Source organism: Podarcis filfolensis (assembly GCF_964270895.1).
Source record: "Podarcis filfolensis genome assembly, chromosome: 8".
In the NCBI taxonomy this organism is placed as follows: Eukaryota; Metazoa; Chordata; class Lepidosauria; order Squamata; family Lacertidae; genus Podarcis; species Podarcis filfolensis.
Window position 1 is genome coordinate 84,284,698 of NC_139611.1, and position 20,693 is coordinate 84,305,390.

The window sequence follows — 20,693 nt, forward strand, 5'->3', positions numbered from 1 at the left end:
GTGGGGGGAAAATGTGGGAATTTTCCAGAGTTACCCAGAGGAGGATGAAGGTGATGTGAAGAAAGCAGATCATGCTGAGAAAGCTGAGGAAACTGAGGATGATGATGATGATGATGATCAGAGTTCGGATTCCAGTTCAGTGGGCGGCGCTGCTGCTGCTGTCAGTGACAGTGATGACACAGCAGACTACAAGAGCGCAAAGGCCTCAGTCAGACCATCTGATACGTCTGACAATGAACTGGAAGAACCACTGTTCACCATTGGTCACTTTTCTCCTAAGAAGGAGGAGATGAGTCCAGAAGACTTGCGTCTGGTTCGCAGGTCTGAAAGGGCGACCAAAGGCAAACCTCCAAAGAGATTTGCTGATGAGTTTGCTAAGACGGCAACTGCTGTTCTTAGTAGCTCAGAGAAGGTGTGGGAACCTTCAAGCTTCAAAGAGGTCCAGGAGTTAACCTCTAAAGATGCTGAGCCTTGGCTTAATGCCATGAAGGCTGAAGTTGATTCCTTGAACAGGAACCAGACTTGGGAACTGGTACCGGTAGTCCCAGGGATGAGACTGGTTGGCAGCAAATGGGTCTTCAAGGCCAAGACAGACCAGAATGGCAAGGTTGTCAGACACAAAGCCAGATTGGTTGCCAGAGGTTTTTCACAGGTACCAGGGCAGGATTACCACGAGACCTACTCACCCACGGTCAAATATGAGAGCATTCGGCTGATGCTCAAGATCGCTGCGGAGGAGAAACTGCATGTTTCCCATCATGACATAAATACAGCTTTTTTGTACGGGATTTTGGGGGAGGAGCTATACATGCTTCCACCTGACGGGATGCAGATACAGAAGGGAATGGTCTGTAAACTGCGGAAATCCTTATATGGTCTCAAGCAGAGTGCCAGGTGTTGGAACACAAAACTCACTGAAACGTTGCTTTCTCTAGGTTTTCACCAGGGCAAAGCTGATCCGTGTGTGTTTGTCAAGGAGGAGGGGCAAAACAAACTGTATTGTTTATGTTTTGTTGATGATCTTCTGATGTTTTGGAAGAATCAGGCTTTCTACCAAAGCACCCTAGCTCAGCTGAAGGAGCACTTTGACATGAAGGATCTTGGTGAAGTATCCAACTATCTTTCTCTGCAGGTGGAGAGGGACCAAGCAGGTAATTTTCTGGTACACCAAACACAGAAAATTGCTGACGTATTAACCAGGTTGAATTTGGTTGATGCAAACCCAGCAGACACACCGATGGTGACAGGTTACCAGGTAGACAGTACTGCTGAAGCGTTTTCTGACACAACGCTGTACAGATGCATTCTAGGCAAGTTGAATTTCATTGCTAGATGTTCAAGACCTGACATTGCTGTAAGCACTAACCTGCTTAGCAGACATGCTAACAATCCTACTGTTCAGGATTGGAAAGCTCTGAAGCGCATAGCCCGGTATTTGAAAGGGACTATGCACTACAGGCTGAGGTTCACCAGTCAGAAGACTGGAGGTCTTGAAATCTTTGCAGATGCAAGTTTTGGAAGTGACACCACGGATGGTACAAGCACTTCTGGAGTATGCTACATGTACAACCACTGCCTGTTTGACTGGTTGTGCAAAAAGCAGACGACAGTTAGCCTAAGTTCCTGTGAAGCAGAACTCAATGCTCTGTCATTTTCACTCATGGATTGTGAATGGTTGATGCAACTGTTTAAGGACATTGGGGTTTTTGTGAAATGTCCTATACAAGTGTATCAAGACAATAGATCTTGTTTGGCTTTGCTGAACTCGGAGAGTTGCAAGCAAAGGACCAAGTACTTGCAGATTAAGCTACATCGTGCAAGAGAGTGTATTCAGAAAGGACTCATTCAGGTGTCCTACATGCCAGGAAATGAAATTCCTGCTGATCTGTTGTCTAAGGTTGTTAACAGAGAACAACTTAAGGTTTACGTACAAAGGTTGCAATTGGGCTGAACCACAGGTACTACAGGTTACACGGAAAGGGGGAGGATGTTAGGATATTTCCGTTCCACCTTAAAAGGGAGCAGGATGTTTGTGTCACAGCCTGCGTAAGTTCCTGTCTCACAGGATGTTTATGCTATATGTTCCTTTCGTTTTCTCCTGTTTTGCCTGAGCAGTCGGAGCAGACGGTCATGTCTTCTTTTGTTCTGACCTACGCAAAATAAACTGTAAATATGCTGTCCTGCTTGTGCAACTTTTGCTGTGTGAATTCTGCTGTTAAGAGTGTGCACTAAGCCAGAGGCTTAGTGTCGCTAAATTGCTGATACTGCGTGACTACGGGAGGTCGATGGATCGTCTGGCAAGGAGCTTGGGGGCTAAGATGCACATTATCTCCCTGGCAGTATCCCAACAAAAACAATGCTCAGGGCAGCTTACAACATGACAAGATTTACATAATTACCAACATAACAAAAGTTATAAACAATAAATAAAACAAATAAAAAAGTACCAACCAAATGGAAAACAATTTCCACATAAATCATAAAATCTGATACAGCATTACAATCATACTCGGGTTGAAGTAGCTTTGGGTTGAGCATGTTCTGGGTCGCGCTCCGCGGCGACCCAGAAGTAACAGAGCACGTTACTTCCGGGTTTCGCCGCTCACGCATGCGCAGATGCTCAAAATGACGCCACACGCATGTGCGGAAGCGGCGAATCGCCGGACGCGGGCTGCGTTTACTTCAGGATGCGAACGGGGCTGCGGAACGCATCCAGAGGTACCACTGTAATATCAATCACAATTTGAAATGACATAGATAAAAAATAAAAACAATAATGGAGCCTTCTCTGCCAAGCAGCAGCAGCACTCTTTATGGAGCCTGTCAGGCCCCAATCCAAGTCAGGTAGAGACAAGCAGGGCAGGGCTGTTCAGGCTCCCAGTTCTGAATCCCAAAATGAAACTTAATTTGCTCCTGTTATTTCAATTTACTTCTGCTATATCAATCAGCACCATGGCTTTCAAACTCACCCAGGATTTCCTCAGCGAGGTGGTCAGTGAAAGTATTATACAATAAATAAGGAAGAATAATAATATTCTGGAGTGCTGTGTGAGAATATTATCAGCTTTTGACACAGGGGCATTACAGGAACTTGTACCTCTTCACTGGCTGAAGCCCTGCCTAGCCACCCCCTTTAGCTCTCCCCATTGCCCCCTCCCCAGTACCTGCTCCTGAGGAGGGGAGCGGAACTCTCGGGTGCGCCGGGCCGTCTCTGCGGCGGACATGGTGAAGGCCTGCATGAGGGTGTTGTAGCGCTGGCGCTGGTTGGTCTGCAGGTTGTCCACATAGCGCTCCGAGAAAGCGATGATGGCTTCCACACGGTGCTGCAGCTCGCGGTCGCAGAAGAACTGCAGCAGGTTGCACATCTGTGGGAAGAGGGAGGGAGAGAGAGGAGTCAGCACAATGGGGAGAGGAGCCACAGTCACCAGGGCTGGGTGGAAAGGACTGAGAAGGAGAGAGGAGGAGGTTTGGGGCTTAGCATCTTAAAAAGCAGAGACATCACCTTGCCGACAAAGGTCCGTATAGTTAAAGCTCTGGTTTTGCCAGTAGTGATGTATGGAAGTGAGAGCTGGACCATCAAGAAGGCTGATGGACGCCGAAGAATGGATGCTTTTGAATTCTGGTGCTGGAGGAGACTCTGGAGAGTCCCATGGACTGCAAGAAGAACAAACCTATCCATTCTGAAGGAAATCAGCCCTGAGTGCTCACTGGAAGGACAGATCCTGAAGCTGAGGCTCCAAGACTTTGGCCACCTCATGAGAAGAGAAGACTCCCTGGAAAAGACCCTGATGCTGGGAAAGATGGAGGGCACAAGGAGAAGGGGACGACAGAGGATGAGATGGCTGGACAGTGTTCTCGAAGCTACAATCATGAGTTTGACCAAACTGTGGGAGGCAGTGGAAGACAGGAGTGCCTGGCGTGCTCTGGTCCATGGGGTCACAAAGAGTCGGGCACGACTAAACGACAACAATTGTACATACCAACTGGAGATGTGACATGGAGTGGCCTCAAAGGAGGTGGACCATACAGAGATGGGTCTTTCAGGGTGACCTGGCTCAGACCTGGTGACAGAGCTGGCTCAGGATGTTACTTAACAAGAGCCCTGGATCAGGCCAATGGCCATCAGGTCCAGCATCCTGTTCTCACAGTGGCCAAGCAGACAAGATGTCCCTTCCCCCATTAAAAGTGGACAGCCCATGGGTGGGGCCAGAGCCAACCCACCAAGGGTTGTCTCCAACTGAGCTTAGACCCAGCGGAATGAAATAGAATGTTCATTAATTTCAGCGCATCCGCTCCAAGATAAAACTCAGTTGGGTACAACCCAAAACACACTCTTGCTTTCTCACATGGTCGCAGAAGCACAACAGCTAGAGCCACCATCCATTCAATCTCACACATGAAGACCTCACACCCATCCAAACACAAGCGTTCGCCTCATGCTCTTTTCATGAGGCAAACATAAGAAGAGCTGTTGTGGATCAGGCCAATGGCCCATCTAGTCCAGCATCCTATTCTTCAAGCGGCCAGCCAAGATGTCAAGAACAAGATGCCCTTGATCCCGTTAAAAGTGTGTGGTCCATTGTTTGGACAGGGAATGGAGCTAACCGACTCTGACAGCGGGAATAAGATGGCCACTGTTGAAGGACCACAGAGGCTGGGTGATCTGGAGGGAGTACGGCGGGGGGGAGGAAACCCCAAAGCCACACCCTTTACCTGCAGCTTGACAGATTCAGGAAGCTTCATCTGCAGCAAGCCTTCCTCCAACCCCTCCTCATCCTCCTTGGCTTCCGCTTCCCCGGCCTCGATGGCTTTCAGCTCCCTCTTCTCGCCTCCCTCCACTTCTTCCTTCTTCCCCCCTCCGGCCTCTTTCTCCGCCCCCTCTTCGTCTTCTTCCTCCGTTGCCACCATCTGCTCCTCTTCCTCCGCGGGTGCTTGCTCTTCTCCTCCCTCCTCGGCGTCCGCTGCTGCCTCTTCCTCCTCCTTGGGCTCCACGAAGACGTTCGGCTCGATCATCTTGAGGATGTGGCGCACGTCCTCGTCTTCGAAGACGCCCATGATGAGGAGGGTGCAGATCAGCTTGAGGACCGGCACGAACTGGAACTCCACGCTGCCCCCGACGGGGTCGCGGGTGTGCTGCCCGCCGTCCTGTACGGCCTCGGTCAGCATGTTGATAGCCTTCACCTTCAGCACGTCCAAGGGGATGGACGGGCTCAGCTGGTACAGCTCCTTGCTGTTGCTGACGAAGCAGGTGTCCACAAAGTGCAGCGGCGGGCGCAGGCAGGTGCTCATGCCCACTCCGGGCAGGCCGGGCTTCTTGGTACCGGCCGGGAAGAGCGTGATGCTCTTGGTCTCATCCGTCATAGGGACGATGAACTCGCTGTTCATCATGAGGCGGGAGCGCTTGGCAGACTCCAGGTGCATGCCGATGAGCAGGTCGTAGTAGCCGCTTCGCAGAAGGCCAGGGAGGTGGTTGCTCTCGATGGTGTACAGCAGCTGAGACTCGTCCACGTGGCTGCACAGGGCATGCGCCACCCGGTTGTTGCCCAAGGCGCAGACGGCGCAGTACAGCTTCAGGGTATGCGAGTGGAATTTCAGCAGGTCCAGGCGCTCTGAAAGCTCCAGGATGTCTATGCACCTGTGAAGGGGAGTCAGAAGAGGGGGACGTGAGGGCACTGCGTGGCAGGAAGTGCCCTGTCCTCCAGGCCTGGGCACCATCTTTTTGAAAAAGCTCTAGTTCTCCACATCTCCACCTAGGGCTGTATCTACATCTTACATTTAAAGCACATAAAGGTAAAGGTAAAGGGACCCCTGACCATTAGGTCCAGTTGTGACCAACTCTGGGGTTGCGCGCTCATCTCGCTTTACTGGCCGAGGATACAGCTTCCGGGTCACGTGGCCAGCATGACTAAGCCGCTTCTGGCAAACCAGAGCAGCGCATGGAAACACCGTTTACCTTCCTGCTAGAGCAGTACCTATTTATCTACTTGCACTTTTGACGTGCTTACGAAGCACATAGCTTCTCCAAATGAGTCGTGGGAAGTGTCGTTTATCCCTCATGGAGCTACAATTCCCAGTATTATTATTATTATTATTATTATTATTATTATTATTATTATGTTGATACCTAGATTAGATGATTTTTTTAGGGAAGTACAAGTTGAAAACAAAATAGAGCAAAACAGATGCAAAGGGTGAATTATTAATATAATAGGCTTAACATGGGTCTGTAACTACGCATGATGATAATCTTAACACTTTCTTTCCTCTTTATATTTTCTTAACAGGGCGTCTCTTCACCTGCTTTTCGGATGAGGAAATAACTCAGAGTGCTCGTAGTTTGGTGTACACATTATCCTCATTTTATATCATCGTTGTTGTTGTTACCTGCTTTTCACCAGCAGGTCCCAGGGCAGGTTGCAACCACTTAAAAGTCAGTATTAAAAACAGTGTTAAAATAAATTACAGTAACAGGAATAGGTAGGTCCTGAAAACTCATACTTCAGGTGGCCAATGCCAGTGTAAAGAGGTGCATTTTTAAGGTAAAAGTAAAGGGACTCCTGACCATTAGGTCCAGCTGTGGCTGACTCTGGGGTTGTGGCGCTCATCTCGCTTTATTGGCTGAGGGAGCCGGCGTACTGCTTCCGGGTCATGTGGCCAGCATGACTAAGCTGCTTCTGGCGAACCAGAGCAGTGCATGGAAACGCCGTTTACCTTCCTGCCGGAGCGGTACCTATTTATCTACTTGCACTTTGACGTGCTTTCGAACTGCTAGGTTGGCAGGAGCAGGGACCGAGCAACGGGAGCTCACCCCGTCGCGGGGATTCGAACTGCCGACCTTCTGATTGGCAAGTCCTAGGCCAAAAGGGGTATAGTTGAGGTGCCAGATTTGTAGGGAATGAATTCCACGACTTAGGGCTGCCACAGAGAACGTCCTCTCCAGGGTCACCACTACCCCAAAGTTCTGAAGGTGGTGGAACTACCAAGAGAGCCCCCTGCTTCAAATGAATGGTGTGCATGTGACCTTGGAGAGGTGAGCTGGAGGAGAGATGTTCAAAAGGCATTTGTTTTCTTCCAGCCCTTTGTGGGAGCAAGTGGCTCATTAGGAGCTCTCCATGGTGCTGAAATGGCTAATCTGCCTTAGGACTTGGTAGAGCTGAGCTGTAATTCCTACAGGGGCTTATAGGAGACTCACCGACTTTCCTCTGGAATGTGGAGGGCCATCATGATGTTAGGCTCTGTACACTCAACCATCCACCCATGCCGGTCGCTGAAACGGGCAACTTCCACCCGCAGGAACTCATTGGGCATACGGCTCCAGGTCATCGGTGTCAGCATCTGAATGGCAAGCCGTGGTGGGCACTGGGGCTCTGGGTTCTTCCGCTCACTGCGGAACATGGCAGCTGAGATGGGCATGATGTTCTGCCAGGGGAGGAGAAGGGAGACAGAAGAATGTGGTCACTCTGAATGTCACAACTGCAAGCTTCCCTCTGTTCTAAAATACTGTTATAGTTTTTGAGGGGAGGTCAGTCTGGATATCTGTGGGTCCCTTCCAAGCCTGTGACCCAATATACAGTGCGGTTTAGAATCTGGCAGAAGAAGCAACTGAACCGGTACAGACTCGTTATTTTGTTAAGGTAATGGCCTCAGCTGGCCAACTAAGTACTTCCGTTTATATGTCCAAAAAAGTTGCCCTGTTGCTATAGAGACAAAAGGATGGGCCTTCTCCCACCTCATCTGGCTGGATGCCAAGTGATCCTAAGATGGAGAACAGCAGGTTAAAGGGAGCCTGGTTTGTGAGAAGGTTTGGGCTGATGCTGGAAGCTGGAGACACAAAGACTTGCCTTACTCTGTGCTGTACCCAGAGCTATGGTCTGGGAACTTAATGTGGAGGCAAGATCTGTTGGGGTGTTAATGCTGTGAGGCCTTCCGTTCTATGCTAAGGTTGTATTGATATGCAAATGTAACCATATATCCTGAAGACACCACAGTCTCCATTCACCTTCAGTTCAAGGAAACCGAACCCTGGATAAGGGTTGAAGCCCCTAAAGTCCCTCATGGCTCGGCGATTGGAATGTGTGCAAAAACACTACTATTTGGAGGTTTGGGCCTTACCTTCAGCTTGCCCAGTTCAAACTGGATTACGTTCTGGCTTGTTGGAAGGGCGACGACAGCAGGAAACAGCTTCGTGTTTGGCTCCACCTGCAGTGCGACAGGTGTGTAAGATGACGTAGTAAAACACATAGGAAAAAAGTTTTAACTTCTAACTTTTTCTCCCAATGAATGCTGGGAATTGTAAGGATGCCAAGTACCCTTTTGCCAGAATGCTGAGTCAGGTCAATATTTTGTTTATTTTTAATGTATTTAAAACAATTATATATACCGGCTTTTATCAATTATTTCAGTGCAGTTTATTTTTTATTTTTTTTTGTAAATAAAGGTAGAAGAAGAAGAAGAAGAGTTTGGATTTGATATCCCGCCTTTCACTCCCTTTAAGGAGTCTCAAAGCGGCTGACATTCTCCTTTCCCTTCCTCCCCCACAACAAACACTCTGTGAGGTGAGTGGGGCTGAGAGACTTCAAAGAAGTGTGACTGGCCCAAATTCACCCAGCAGCTGTATGTGGAGGAGCGGAGACGCGAACCCGGTTACTCAGATTACGAGACTACCGCTCTTAACCACTACACCACACTGGCAGGTAAAGGGACCCGTGATCATTAGGTCCAGTCGTGACTGACTCTGGGGTTGCAGCGCTCATCTCGCTTTACTGGCCGAGGGAGCCGGCGTCCCAATTTTTTGTAAATACATTCAAGCAAATCAGAGAGCGTTGGTCCTGCAGTCTCTGACATGCACATACACCATTTTTGGCCACTACGCTAAATCAGACACACCAGGTAAAGTAGTTTAAGTCTGTGGTGTAGGAGAGCCTTTACATGGGTGGTTTCACAGCCCCTGAATCTAGCAGCGATCCAGACACAAAGTGGAAACCTGGAAGGGAGTTAGGGAACCAGGTCAAGTTTAGGGCTCAGAGCTGACTGTTGAAGAGAGTGTGCCTCAGGCTGAGGGATAGGAGCCCCCAGAGAAATAGTAATAGTAATAATAAAAATAAAAATTTATTATTTGTACCCCGCCCATGTGGCTGGGTTTCCCCAGCCACTCTGGGCAGCTTCCACAAAGACCAAAAATACACTAAGATGTCTCACACATTAAAAACTTCCCTGAACAGGGCTGCCTTAAGATGTCTTCTGAATGTCAGGTAGTTGTTTATCTCTTTGACATCTGATGGGAGGGCGTTCCACAGGGCAGGCACCACTACCGAGAAGGCCCTCTGCCTGGTTCCCTGTAATTTGGCTTCTCGCAATGAGAGAACTGCCAGAAGGCCCTTGGCGCTGGACCTCAGCGTCCGGGCAGAACGATGGGGGTGGAGGCGCTCCTTCAGGTATACTGGACCGAGGCTGTTTAGGGCTTTAAAGGTCAACACCAACACTTTGAATTGTGCTTGGAAATGTACTGGGAGCCAATGTGGGTCTTTCAAGACCGGTGTTATATGGTCTCGGCGGCCACCCCCCAGTCACCAGTCTAGCTGCCACATTCTGGATTAGTTGCAGTTTTTGGGTCACCTTCAAAGGTAGCCCCACTTAGAGCACGTTGCAGTAGTCCAAGCGGGAGATAACCAGAGCATGCGCTACTCTGGGGAGGCAGTCTGCAGGCAGGTAGGGTCTCATCCTGCATACCAGGTGGAGCTGGTGGACTCTATTGAGTCAGAGCCTGAACCCTCACAGGCACCTTCCCATAAAGAACCAGATGCTTCCAACTGCACATCACCAGTCTGGCAGTGTATGGGACAGAGGAGACTTGCCCGCCTTTAGGGCCGAGGGTTGGCCCTTAAAGCCTCTGTAGTTCTCCACAAGCCTGGAGGATGTAGTCTGGAAACAGAGGGTTATATTGTCCACTCACAACCTTTGCTGGAGGGGTTGGCAACTTTCAACCTGGCTGAAGCTTGCATCGGTTCAGAACATGGCAGGTGCATATAACAGGCATCCTTGACCATGCTCTAGAAAGAGGACTGTTTTCTGAAAGCCTCACAGGAGAATATAGAAGCTCCAGCCAACGATTCCCCTCTTGTGTGTCTCCAGCGTCGGTGGTTGGAGGTTGAAAATGCAGGTTGCATTAAGTTATCCTTATCAACAGTTTCACATCTATTTTAAAATCCCATTTAAAGACTATCTAAAGCCAGCATCCATCTGTTGACCAGTTCCTTAAATTAAATATGCACTGTATGATGGCCACCTCTCTGTACTCCAGTGTCCTGAAAAATGTGTTCTGCCCTTCCACCCAGAAGGTGCCCCACTCACCTGGAAGAAAGTGTTGACCTCTTTCCCGTTGGCTGTAAAGGTCATGAGGCCAGTTGCCAGGTCAACGAGGCAGCCAATCACCAGGTCCACGGTGCTGACCCGAGTCTGCTGGGTACTGGAGACGAAGTCCCCTCCCCACACCATGTAGCAACTGCTTCGCTTGATGCTACGAAAGGGAGAAACAGTTGAAGAGTCCTTCTGACCAAGACCTTCTTGAGGTACCACTAAGCCCTGAAAAGCAAGGCTTCCCCAACCTGGTGCCCTCCACATGTTGCTGAACTGCAATTCCCATCACCCCTCTTGTCTGTAGCCTCTTAGTGTGCTCATCCCTTTGGCAGAGTGGATCAGTCCTTTTATAAACATTCATGGATGAGTGTGGCGTTTGCCTCCTAGGATGGGTTATAAGGAAAGGGTTAAAATAGGTGTGATGTGATTGGCCAGTGAGAATGCAAGGGGGGAATAAAAGGTCGAGTGGGAGGTTTTGAAAGTCAGTTGAGTTGAGAGTTGAGGTTTGGGAGTTGAAGAAGGAAGAGGGAGATTTAGGTGTGGTTTGGTAGAGTTGTATTGTGAGAGAGTGAGAGGAATCGTTAGGTGGAGTCAGATAGATAGTTGGAATAATCAGTTTGGAGTTGTTAGGAACTAAGATTAAGAAACTGCCAAGAAAAATTAACTGTAACCATAAGCTTGTTCCTGCATTTAAAAATGAACTTGATTATTTGTTTATGTTAACAACTGACTGGACTCCGTGTGTCCCCGTGAGATACGGGGTGGTGGCAGCGGAAAAAGCAATCGCAGTGGCGGCACAGGGTCAATAGACCGTCAAACGTCCGGGGGCCCTGTGTGTGATCGCCACAATGAGCATTTGAGATCCTTGTTTTATCTTTGTCAGACCTCCTTCCAACCTTCACCCACAATCAACTAAGACATGGGCCTGAGGAAATTTTTATGACAGACTCACAAGGCAAAGGGAACCCGGCTAGTTCTCACCTGTCGTGGATGTTTCCCTTGTCGTCACCCATGGTGACAGTGACGTTGCGCACCTTGGTGAGGTCAAAGTTCATGTCGTGCTGGTGGTAGTCAGGGGTGACCCAGCCTACCCAGACACAGGTAGGCTCCTGGCCCGCAAAGATCCGAACTGAGTAGTAATACTGTAAGAAGAAAGGGCTAATGACAAACCGTGGGTAGCTTAAGCTAGGAAGCAATTCCTCCTTTCGTGCAAGTTGAAGGAAGAGAGGAGCTATGCGCAGGATTTTTGAACTCAAAACATTTCCCCAAGCATCCCATCTCTGGGAGAAGGCCGCATGCTCTGAAACTGGTCCGTGAATTGTGCTTTAGCCCCACCCAGAAAAAAGATGCCCTCGACCTGTAGCAAAGCACACCTGAGCACCCCAAAGTAAAGGAGGAATCTGTGCTTCTATCAAGAGATTGCATGCCAAGCCTCACAAAGAGCCAAGTCCTTGTTACCGTTGTGGTGTTCATGATGATCTCGGGGTCATCTCGATTATCTGGAACCACCTCCTCTTCCAGCCGAGGTACGGTGGGGACGACTGGAGGAGGGCTGATGAAAGTGGTGGCTTTCTTGGCCTTGAACAGAAAACTGGAGACGTGGGAGAGAGGGAGCATGGTCAGAAACGGAAGCTGGCGCTGCATCCAAATAACCAGACCTCATTCTCTCCAAGGCTGCCATCTTTGCTTTTCTTGGATTAAAGTGCATTACTGACCTGAATGGGACTTACTTCTGAATCAATCCGCATTGGACCACACTGTTAAACACACAAGGGGCACTTTCACACGGTAGCGCACTGGGGCCTTGTCACTGCTTACACATGAATGTTTTGAACAGTACAACCCACATGCTGTCATGCTCATATGTCCGGTAGTTTCTCCTAAAAGTTCCTAACGTTAATAAATAAACTGAACTCCACAGTAACTCAGAACAGGGCTTTTAGCATGGCTGCCCCCTGTTCTGTGGAATAGAATTCCTGTTCAGATGCGACAAGGGATGTGGGTGCCGCTATGGTCTAAACCACAGAGCCTAGGGCTTGCCGATCAGAAGTTCGGCGGTTCGAATCCCCGCCACGGGGTGAGCTCCCGTTGCTCGGTCCCTGCTCCTGCCAACCTAGCAGTTCGAAAGCACGTCAACGTGCAAGTAGATAAATAGGTAAGGTAAGGTAGGCGGGAAGGTAAACGGTGTTTCCGTGCGCTGCTCTGGTTTGCCAGAAGCGGCTTAGTCATGCTGGCCACATGACTCGGAAGCTGTATGCCGGCTCCCTCGGCCAATAAAGCGAGATGAGCGCCGCAACCCCAGAGTCGTACGCGACTGCACCTAATGGCCGGGGGTCCCTTTACCTTTTACCTCAGATACGACAAGCGCTCACTAACTGTACTTTCCGGAAACAGCTGAAGACATGCTTGTTCAAACAGGATTTCCTAGTAGGACAAATGGGTCTTAAACACCAATGTCTACCTGTTAGGGTTTTAGCCTTCTTTTAAATGCAGTGAGGGGGTCAGTGACTCTGTGCTGGACACCAGGGGGTGGCTTTCTCCCCCTGGCTTACCCCACCCTCCAGCCCTAGGAGCCTTCAGAAAGGAGCTGCTGCCTGAAAAACACCTGCTGCTTCATAGAAATGTTGACTTGATCTATTAGTGAGCTGTACTGTTTAGTTACATGTTTTTATATGTCAAATGAACCGCTAATTAATGATTATTAATTTTCTAGCATTGTTTTGCAGCGACATCATACGGCTCACGGTGTATAATTATTGCATCGCTGCATTTAGTTTCTGAACTGCTTTGAGCACAGATTTACTTGCAGGAAATGTGGTTTAAAAGTAAAACAACGACCTGCGGTTTCGTGCTTTTAACTGTTTCAAAAATCGCCTTAAGCAGTTGGTTTGGAAGGCCATCCTATATTCCCATTTGATAGAGATTTGCTATTCCTGCAGAAAATCCAATATATAAAACAAACGTGCCACATAAAGGGTAAATCTGAATTAAATGGGAGAGGGAGGGATGAGGTGGCAATCTCATGGGAAGCCAAGCATGCTGCTGCATGCTCTTTGGAGCCAAGTTGGGATATACCTACAGGACCGCCTCTCCCAGTATGCCCCATGGAGGACCTTAAGGTCCATAAATAGCAACACCCTAGAGGTCCCGGGCCCTAAGGAAGTCAGATTAGCCTCAACCAGAGCCAGGCCCTTTTCAATGTTGGTTTCTATTTCCCTCACTGAGCAGCAACTGCAGTCACAAGACATTGTTTTGCATTCCACAGTCAGAGTTACTGTTGGATTCCCACGGGAATGGGAGACTGGATGTGACGTACACTGGTTTCCTGTTTTTCACTGTTCTCTCGGTGTTCTTTGTTTCCGAGAGGAGTTGCTTCCCTGCTCTCGCAGAGGCAAGATGCACGTTTGTATTCTCTCAGCATAGAGTGTAAATAAAATTAAGAATGTAGCGCATACTGCTTATCCTTCCGCTGTGTATGACGACGCTCTGCTTGGGCTCAAGATAAGACGAGCCTGTATCAGCTTCAGCTTCAGATGGGCCGAAGCTGGTCAAAATCTCACATTCAACACTGGCTCTGGCCTGGTGGAACGCTCTGCCTCATGAGACCAGGGCCCTGCAGGATCTGATTTCTTTCCGCAGGGGCTGTAAGACAGAGTTGTTCCACCTGGCCTTTGGCTTAGAATCAATTTGACTCCTTCCCCCTCTTTCTTTTTTCTTCCCTGTGATGAGGCTGCATTTTAATGTTTTAATGTTGTGTCTTAATCTTGTTTTTAAGTTGTATTTCAATCAACTTGTTTTTATTATTGGTTGTTAGCTGCCCTGAGCCCGGTCTTGGCTTGGGAGGGCAGGGTATAAATAAAATTTATTATATTATTATTATTATTATTATTATTATTATTATTATTAATGTAATAACATAGGCACTCCCCACTCACCCCAGGCAATCACCTGCAACGGGCAAGAAGCCTTTTCTCCCCATGCCCCAACCCAGCCCTCACCCTCGCTTGGTCTTGCCCTTTTCCGTCGAAGCATCCTTTTCGTTCTCGGCCTTGGAGACCTCCTTGGGAGGCTCCTTAGGAGCGCCTGGTGGAGCGGGGCCTTGCTTCTCCTTCTCGGCCTCTTCGGCCTCCTTGGGGCTGGCGGTTTTCTTCAGCTGCTCATATTCCGAGTCGAGGTCGACGTCTTTGACCTCGTCCTCGGGGATGGTGAGGGCGTGCGTGAGGGGAGTGGTGCCCGCCGTGACCTTGAACTTCTCGTCGAACTCCACGGGCATGCTGAGCCGAAGGAAGAGGAGCTCCACCACGGCGTTCTGCGAGCCGAACGTCCGGTGTGTCATCTTCAAGCACGGAGGGTTGTCCACGGTGCCGTCGATCCGGGACACCTGAAAATGGAGCACAGGGCGGCACGGGTTCACCTTACGGTTTCTCTTTTGCACAAGACTACCTGCAACCAAATCCGCATCCTTACCTGGTTCTGTGCCTAGAAACGCGGCACAAAAGGAAGTCTAGATGAGCCCTCAGAAAGTACCAACCGTAAGGGAATGGCAGAATATGCAGAAATGGCTCAATTGACAAATAGATTAAGGGGAAATACGAAACAATCATTTACGCAAAAATGGGATATGTTTAAGAAATACCGACAAAAATATAACAACAACATAACATCTGTGGATGCATTTGAATGACCCTTGTGTAAATTAAATATTATTAAATAAGGAAAAATGGTACGATATGTTATAAGAAAGTATGAGAAAACATAGTAAGAGTAAGGTAAGAAGTATAAGTACATTCAATGCTGTAAATGTAACTTACATCGGGAAATGACAGGAAGTCTATTTTGACATAATTTAGTTTATTCAATTTTTACTTTGGTTTATTTTTGTTTAGTTAGAAAGTATAAGAAAAGAGCAAGGATAAGTACAAGTTTAAATAAATATTTAACGATATAATTATTTAAGGTTATTTATTATTATTATTATTATTATTATTATTATTATTATTACCTTTACCTTTTCTTTGTACGTGTATTTAAGGTTGTGTATGATATCCTAGGATGCCAATTAATAATAATAATATATATTAAAAATATATATATAAATGGGTGGCTCAGACGTGGGTCTCTCCACCCCCATCGTTCTGCCCGAACACTGAGGTCCAGCGCCGAGGGCCTTCCCTCACTGTGAAAGGTGAAGCTACAGGGAACCAGGCAGAGGGTCTTCTCGGTGGTGGCGCCCTCCCTGTGGAACGCCCTCCCATCAAATGTCAAAGAGATAAACAACTACCTGACATTTAGAAGACATCTGAAGGCAGCCCTGTTTGGGGAAGCTTTTAATGTGTGACATTTTAATGTATTTTAAATCTTTTTTTGGAAGCCGGGCAGAGTGGCTGGGGAAACCCAGCCAGGTGGGCGGGGTACAAATAATAAATTATTACCGTGGTACCTCGGGTTATGTACTTAATTAGTCTGTTCTTAACCTGAAGCACCACTTTAGCTAATGGGGCCTCCTGCTGCTGCTGCCGCCGCGCCGCCGCTGCACGATTTCTGTTCTCATCCTGAAGCAAAGTTCTTAACCCGAGGTACTATTTCTGGGTTAGCGGAGTCTGTAACCTGAAGCGCCTGTAACCTGAAGCGTATGTAACCCGAGGTACCACAGTATTATTATTATATTAATATTATCCCCTCAGTAGCTCTGGCTCAGTGCTCCTCTTGCCAAGCAGACATGGCTGCTGCCCTCAGACACAGCCAAGGCTTCCCTCTCTCCCTGACTCCTCACTGCTGCCCACTCTGTGCATGCCACTACAGTGGTGCCTCGCAAGACGAAATTAATTCGTTCCGCGAATTTTTTCGTCTAGCGAATTTTTCGTCTTGCGAAGCACGAAATCCCATAGGAATGCATTGAAAATCAATTAATGTTTATGGGACTGGCAGAATTGACTGGCAGAATCCGTGACCAGGGAGAAGAATCAGCAGAAGAAGAATGGAAGAAATTCAAAGACTATTTGCAAAAATACTGTAATATTAAGGAATATTGAGTGATGTTGGATTGAAATTAAGGGGTTATTAGCTGTAATGGTACAAAAGAATATGAAAAAATAGTTCCTTTTTTGTATATAAGTAAAAGTATAAGTTACAATAATTTAAGAAGATGGATAGAAAATAAGGGGTTTTTAGCTGTAATGCTATGAGATAAGGATTTGCTGGATGAACAATTTGAACTGGAATACAAGAAGGGGAGGCATGAGGAGGTCAGGGAAATATGTTATTGGAAAATAAGTTATGAATTTATGTGTTTTTAATATTTTTTCTTTTTAACTTTTTTCTTTTTTTCTTTGTTTGTATAAAATGGAAAACCCTAATAAATATCTTAAAAAAAGAAAAAGAAAATCAATTAATGCGTTCCTATGGTCAAACAAAGTCCAAACAAAGCCAAATTTGGTACGACAAGAGTTTATTAAGTGCTCTTTAAAGTCACACATACTGTAAAGAGCATTTCAAAATTCAAACCCAGATTTTTTTTTAAAAAACAGTAGAGTGGCCCAATGGTCACAGAAAATCATAAAAATGCAGAAAAAAACACACAAGCTTCCAGATTCTTGCAAACCCCTCCCCAACTGTTCCCCCAGCCACCTAGCACACAGAAATTCAAATCCAGATTTTTTTAAAAAAACAGCAGAGTGCCCCAATGGTCACAGAAAATCATAAAAATGCAGAAAAAAACACACAAGCTTCCAGATTCTTGCAAACCCCTCCCCAACACCAAGTCCTTGAATTCCAAACACCCCAACCCAAAATCCAACCCCCACCAAAAAAAAGTTTTAAATGCTTAACTTGCCAAATGGCTGCAAAATAAGTTTTGGAAAAGCTTCAAAAATCACCAAAGTCTTTAAAAACCTCAAAAAAGGCTACTATGTACACTGCGTTCTATGAGTTGCTCCTCGAAGTCAAGTTGCAACTGTATTAACGGTGTTAAGAAAAAGGAAACAAACTTGCAAGACGTTTTCGTCTTGCGAAGCAAGCCCATAGGGAAATTCGTCTTGCGAAGCAGCTCAAAAAACGGAAAACCCTTTCGTCTAGCGAGTTTTCCGTCTTGCAAGGCGTTCGTCTTGCGGGGCACCACTGTATTTGCCTCTCTCTGGAGCTCCATAACAACGCCAATTCCTTTATTCTCCAAGGTCCTGGTCCCTTTTCACCAACATGGCTTTGTCATATACCTTAAGGGCCTTCTCCCTCACGTTGTCTCTCCATGTTGAGGCAACAAGCCTGGCATCTTCCTCTGTCTCTCAGAAACCAGCCTCCATCCTATCTTCCTCACAGGGCTCAAATTTTGAAGTGGACTGGTCTCCATTTTTTAAATTATATATATATAAATAGGGACAGCCATATGTCCTCCGGTGACTCACTCTTTTTTATTATTTTATTTTATTTATGATTTTCAGTTTTATGCATTTCAATGATTCCATAGTCATTTTAACATTTCAAAACCTGACTTCCTTCCCCCTCTTTCTGCGGTTCCTTAAATTTATTTTTAATATCTTCTGCTTATCCAAATTAATTTGTTTCATTTATTCATCTGCTTTAAATATATACTCTTATAAAACTGCAGGTTATTACAATAATCCTGCCAGTGTTCTTATCTTATCTGTTTGCAGTTTGTTTGTAAATATTCAACAAACAATTTCCATTCTTTTATAAAAAGTTTATCTTGATTTCTTATTTTTCCGGTAGGTTTCACCACCCCATGAACTCACTCTTCATCATGACTGGGCTATATAGGCTCCCCTTATAATTTTGGTTCTATGTTACCACATCTCTGCAATTTGCTTTTTTAAAAACTGAATATTCTCCATAACTTGTATGGTTATGTGTTTGGTACATAGGTTGATGATAAATCAATTTAAAAAAACACATTAAAATAACGTAAGATGGAATGTGATATCAAAATAGAAAAGAGAATTTTTACAAAATAGTAATGATAAATTAAAGCAAGATGTTTAATATAAAGGAAAATATGAAGAGGACTGGAAGTCATAGGCTCGTGTAGTTGAAATTGTATGTATCTTTTGTCTATTTTTATTGGAATGACTGAAATGAAGATGACTACGTCTTGTATATATATATATGGAAAATGAATAATATAGCATTTATGGACTATGCAGAATTGGATAAATTAACAGGAAGGATTCGAAACCTGTGGGACCAGAGATTCTTAGAAGACTGGAGTAAATATATGAACTATTTGAAAGCAATTGTAATGAACAGATTACGCTAGTAGGACTGCAAGAAGTTCTGTAAGGAGGACTATTTGAAATATTGCAAGAAAGACTATGAGGAGAATTATTAGTTAAGGATAATTAAGAGTAAAAGAGAAATTAAGAAATGCAGAATAAGTGATAAAGAACGGAAAATCATCAGAGGTGTTGACGGAAGTCAAAAATATTGTATAAGAGAAGAAGTTATGTTTTGTGATTGTTGGAAATGATATGTGGAAAAAAACTAATAAAAATGTATATATATTTAAAAAATGAAAAATAAAGCATTTAAATGGAAAAAAAGAGGGAAAAATCATTCCTCAAGTTCCCTCACATTCCCACCCTCCAAGCTTTCATTCTGCCAAAGAATGCCCTCTGAAGTGAGGTGAAGGAGGTGTTTGCTCTTTTCCTCACAAAATGGGCTTCTAGAATGTTCTAGAATGTTCTAGAGTGTTCTAGAATGTTCTCTGCAGGCATCGCTCTACAAATCCCGTCTCTCTGGGATGTCCCTTTCCCTTCAGGCCTCAGTTTGCGCAAGCATGGCAAAGCTCACCTCATAATGTGGGTGCTCCGTGGGCACCGTGGAGAACTGGGGCAGGCTCTTGCTGAACCACATGGTGATGTCCCGCTTCATGTTGATGGCGAACGGCTCAAAGCCTTCTTGCAGGCCGCAGATGGTGAAGTAGCGGAGGCTGCTGACATCCTGGCCCAGGTTGAGGCGCCCCACCTGAGACAAGCCCAAGCTGCACACTGGGATGAAACCTGCAAAGCCACAGGGGTGGAGGGAATTAAAAACCCAGTTTTCTTTGTGCCCATCACTAGAGCCCATCGGTCTGTCCCAGAGCTGCTTTGGATTAATGTTAATTATCGCACAGCTCAAGGAAAAACACAAGCACAGAATTTGGTACCTGGCTGGGTGCCGAGTTCTGCATCCAGGGGTGTAGGAACATGGCTCGGGGGGGGGGGAATCCGCCCCAGGTACCATCATGGAGGGGGGTAACAAATTATCAAGGAACAATTACTGCCCTACTAAAGGTAAAGGGACCTCTGACCATTAGGTCCAGTCGTGAGCGACTCTGGCGTTGCGGCGCTCATCTCGCTTTATTGGCCAAGGGAGCCGGCGTACAGCTTCCGAAGTAGAGCAGCGCACGGAAACGCTGTTTACCTTCCCGCCGGAGTGGTATCTATTTATCTACTTGCACTTTGACGTGCTTTTGAACTGTTAGGTTGGCAGAAGCAGGGACCGAGCAACGAGAGCTCACCCCATCGCGGGGATTCGAACCACCGACCTTCAGATCGGCAAGCCCTAGGCTCAGTGGTTTAACCCACAGCACCACCCGCGTCCTACTAGGGCGGTTCATAAAAAACTTTTTTTTTTAAAATGCCTGCTCCAAAAGGTCGTATCTTACTATACTAGGGATTATATAGCTATATATGAAATTCCATGCATATCAGTTAATATCTTTACCACTTTTGGTAAACCGCTTCTTGGTAAACCACCGGATCCGGACCCCGGGCATTAGTTTGCCTACCCATGCACTAAAGCAGCCTTTCTCAACCTGCGGGTCCCCAGATGTTGTTGAACTACAACTCCCATCACCCCTAGCTAGCAAGGCCAGAGCTCAGGGATGATGGGAGTTGTAGTCCAACAACATCTCGGGACCCACAGGTTGAGAACCACTGCACTGGAGTGTTCTATTCTCCTTGTAGCTGACAAAGAAACCCTACAAATTCTTCATGTGGCCCATGAGCAAAAAAAAAATTAAAAATGAGAGAGAACCTGAGTCCTCTGCTTACCGTCCCCAATCTCAATATCTTTGAAGGCCAACTCCGACCCCGAATCGCTGATGAGCATCTCCCCATTGAGCGTGAACATGATATTGTTGTCGGTGAGGTCTATCATGCAGCCCACCACGTCCCCCGGTTGCCACGGGCGGCCAAAAGGCTCGCTGCCCACGTGCCAGCGCTGGCCCTGAAGGACAGGAGGTTGGAAAAGGGGGGAAGGATCAGGTAACAGGTAGCAGGAAGGGGAGACACAAAGCAGGACTTGGCTAGCGGGGTCCACCCCCCAGGATTAGGGGGGCGCAG

At 46.8% G+C, this 20,693-nt stretch overlaps 1 protein-coding gene across 11 annotated transcripts in view; it reads right to left on the minus strand.

Annotated features, from left to right (window-relative positions):
• RYR1 (ryanodine receptor 1) overlaps positions 1-20,693 on the minus strand; it is a 228,207-nt gene that overhangs the window by 115,219 nt on the left and 92,295 nt on the right. For all 11 annotated transcript variants that reach the window (XM_083626671.1, XM_083626668.1, XM_083626667.1 and 8 more), the window contains exons 27-36: positions 20,403-20,577; positions 19,159-19,367; positions 14,355-14,737; positions 11,815-11,947; positions 11,338-11,498; positions 10,351-10,516; positions 8,113-8,199; positions 7,193-7,419; positions 4,714-5,635; positions 3,165-3,365 (exon numbers count right to left, since the gene is read on the minus strand). In XM_083626671.1, coding sequence (XP_083482797.1) covers positions 3,165-3,365; positions 4,714-5,635; positions 7,193-7,419; positions 8,113-8,199; positions 10,351-10,516; positions 11,338-11,498; positions 11,815-11,947; positions 14,355-14,737; positions 19,159-19,367; positions 20,403-20,577 — 2,664 coding nt within the window. The remainder of the gene's footprint in view (positions 1-3,164; positions 3,366-4,713; positions 5,636-7,192; positions 7,420-8,112; positions 8,200-10,350; positions 10,517-11,337; positions 11,499-11,814; positions 11,948-14,354; positions 14,738-19,158; positions 19,368-20,402; positions 20,578-20,693) is intronic.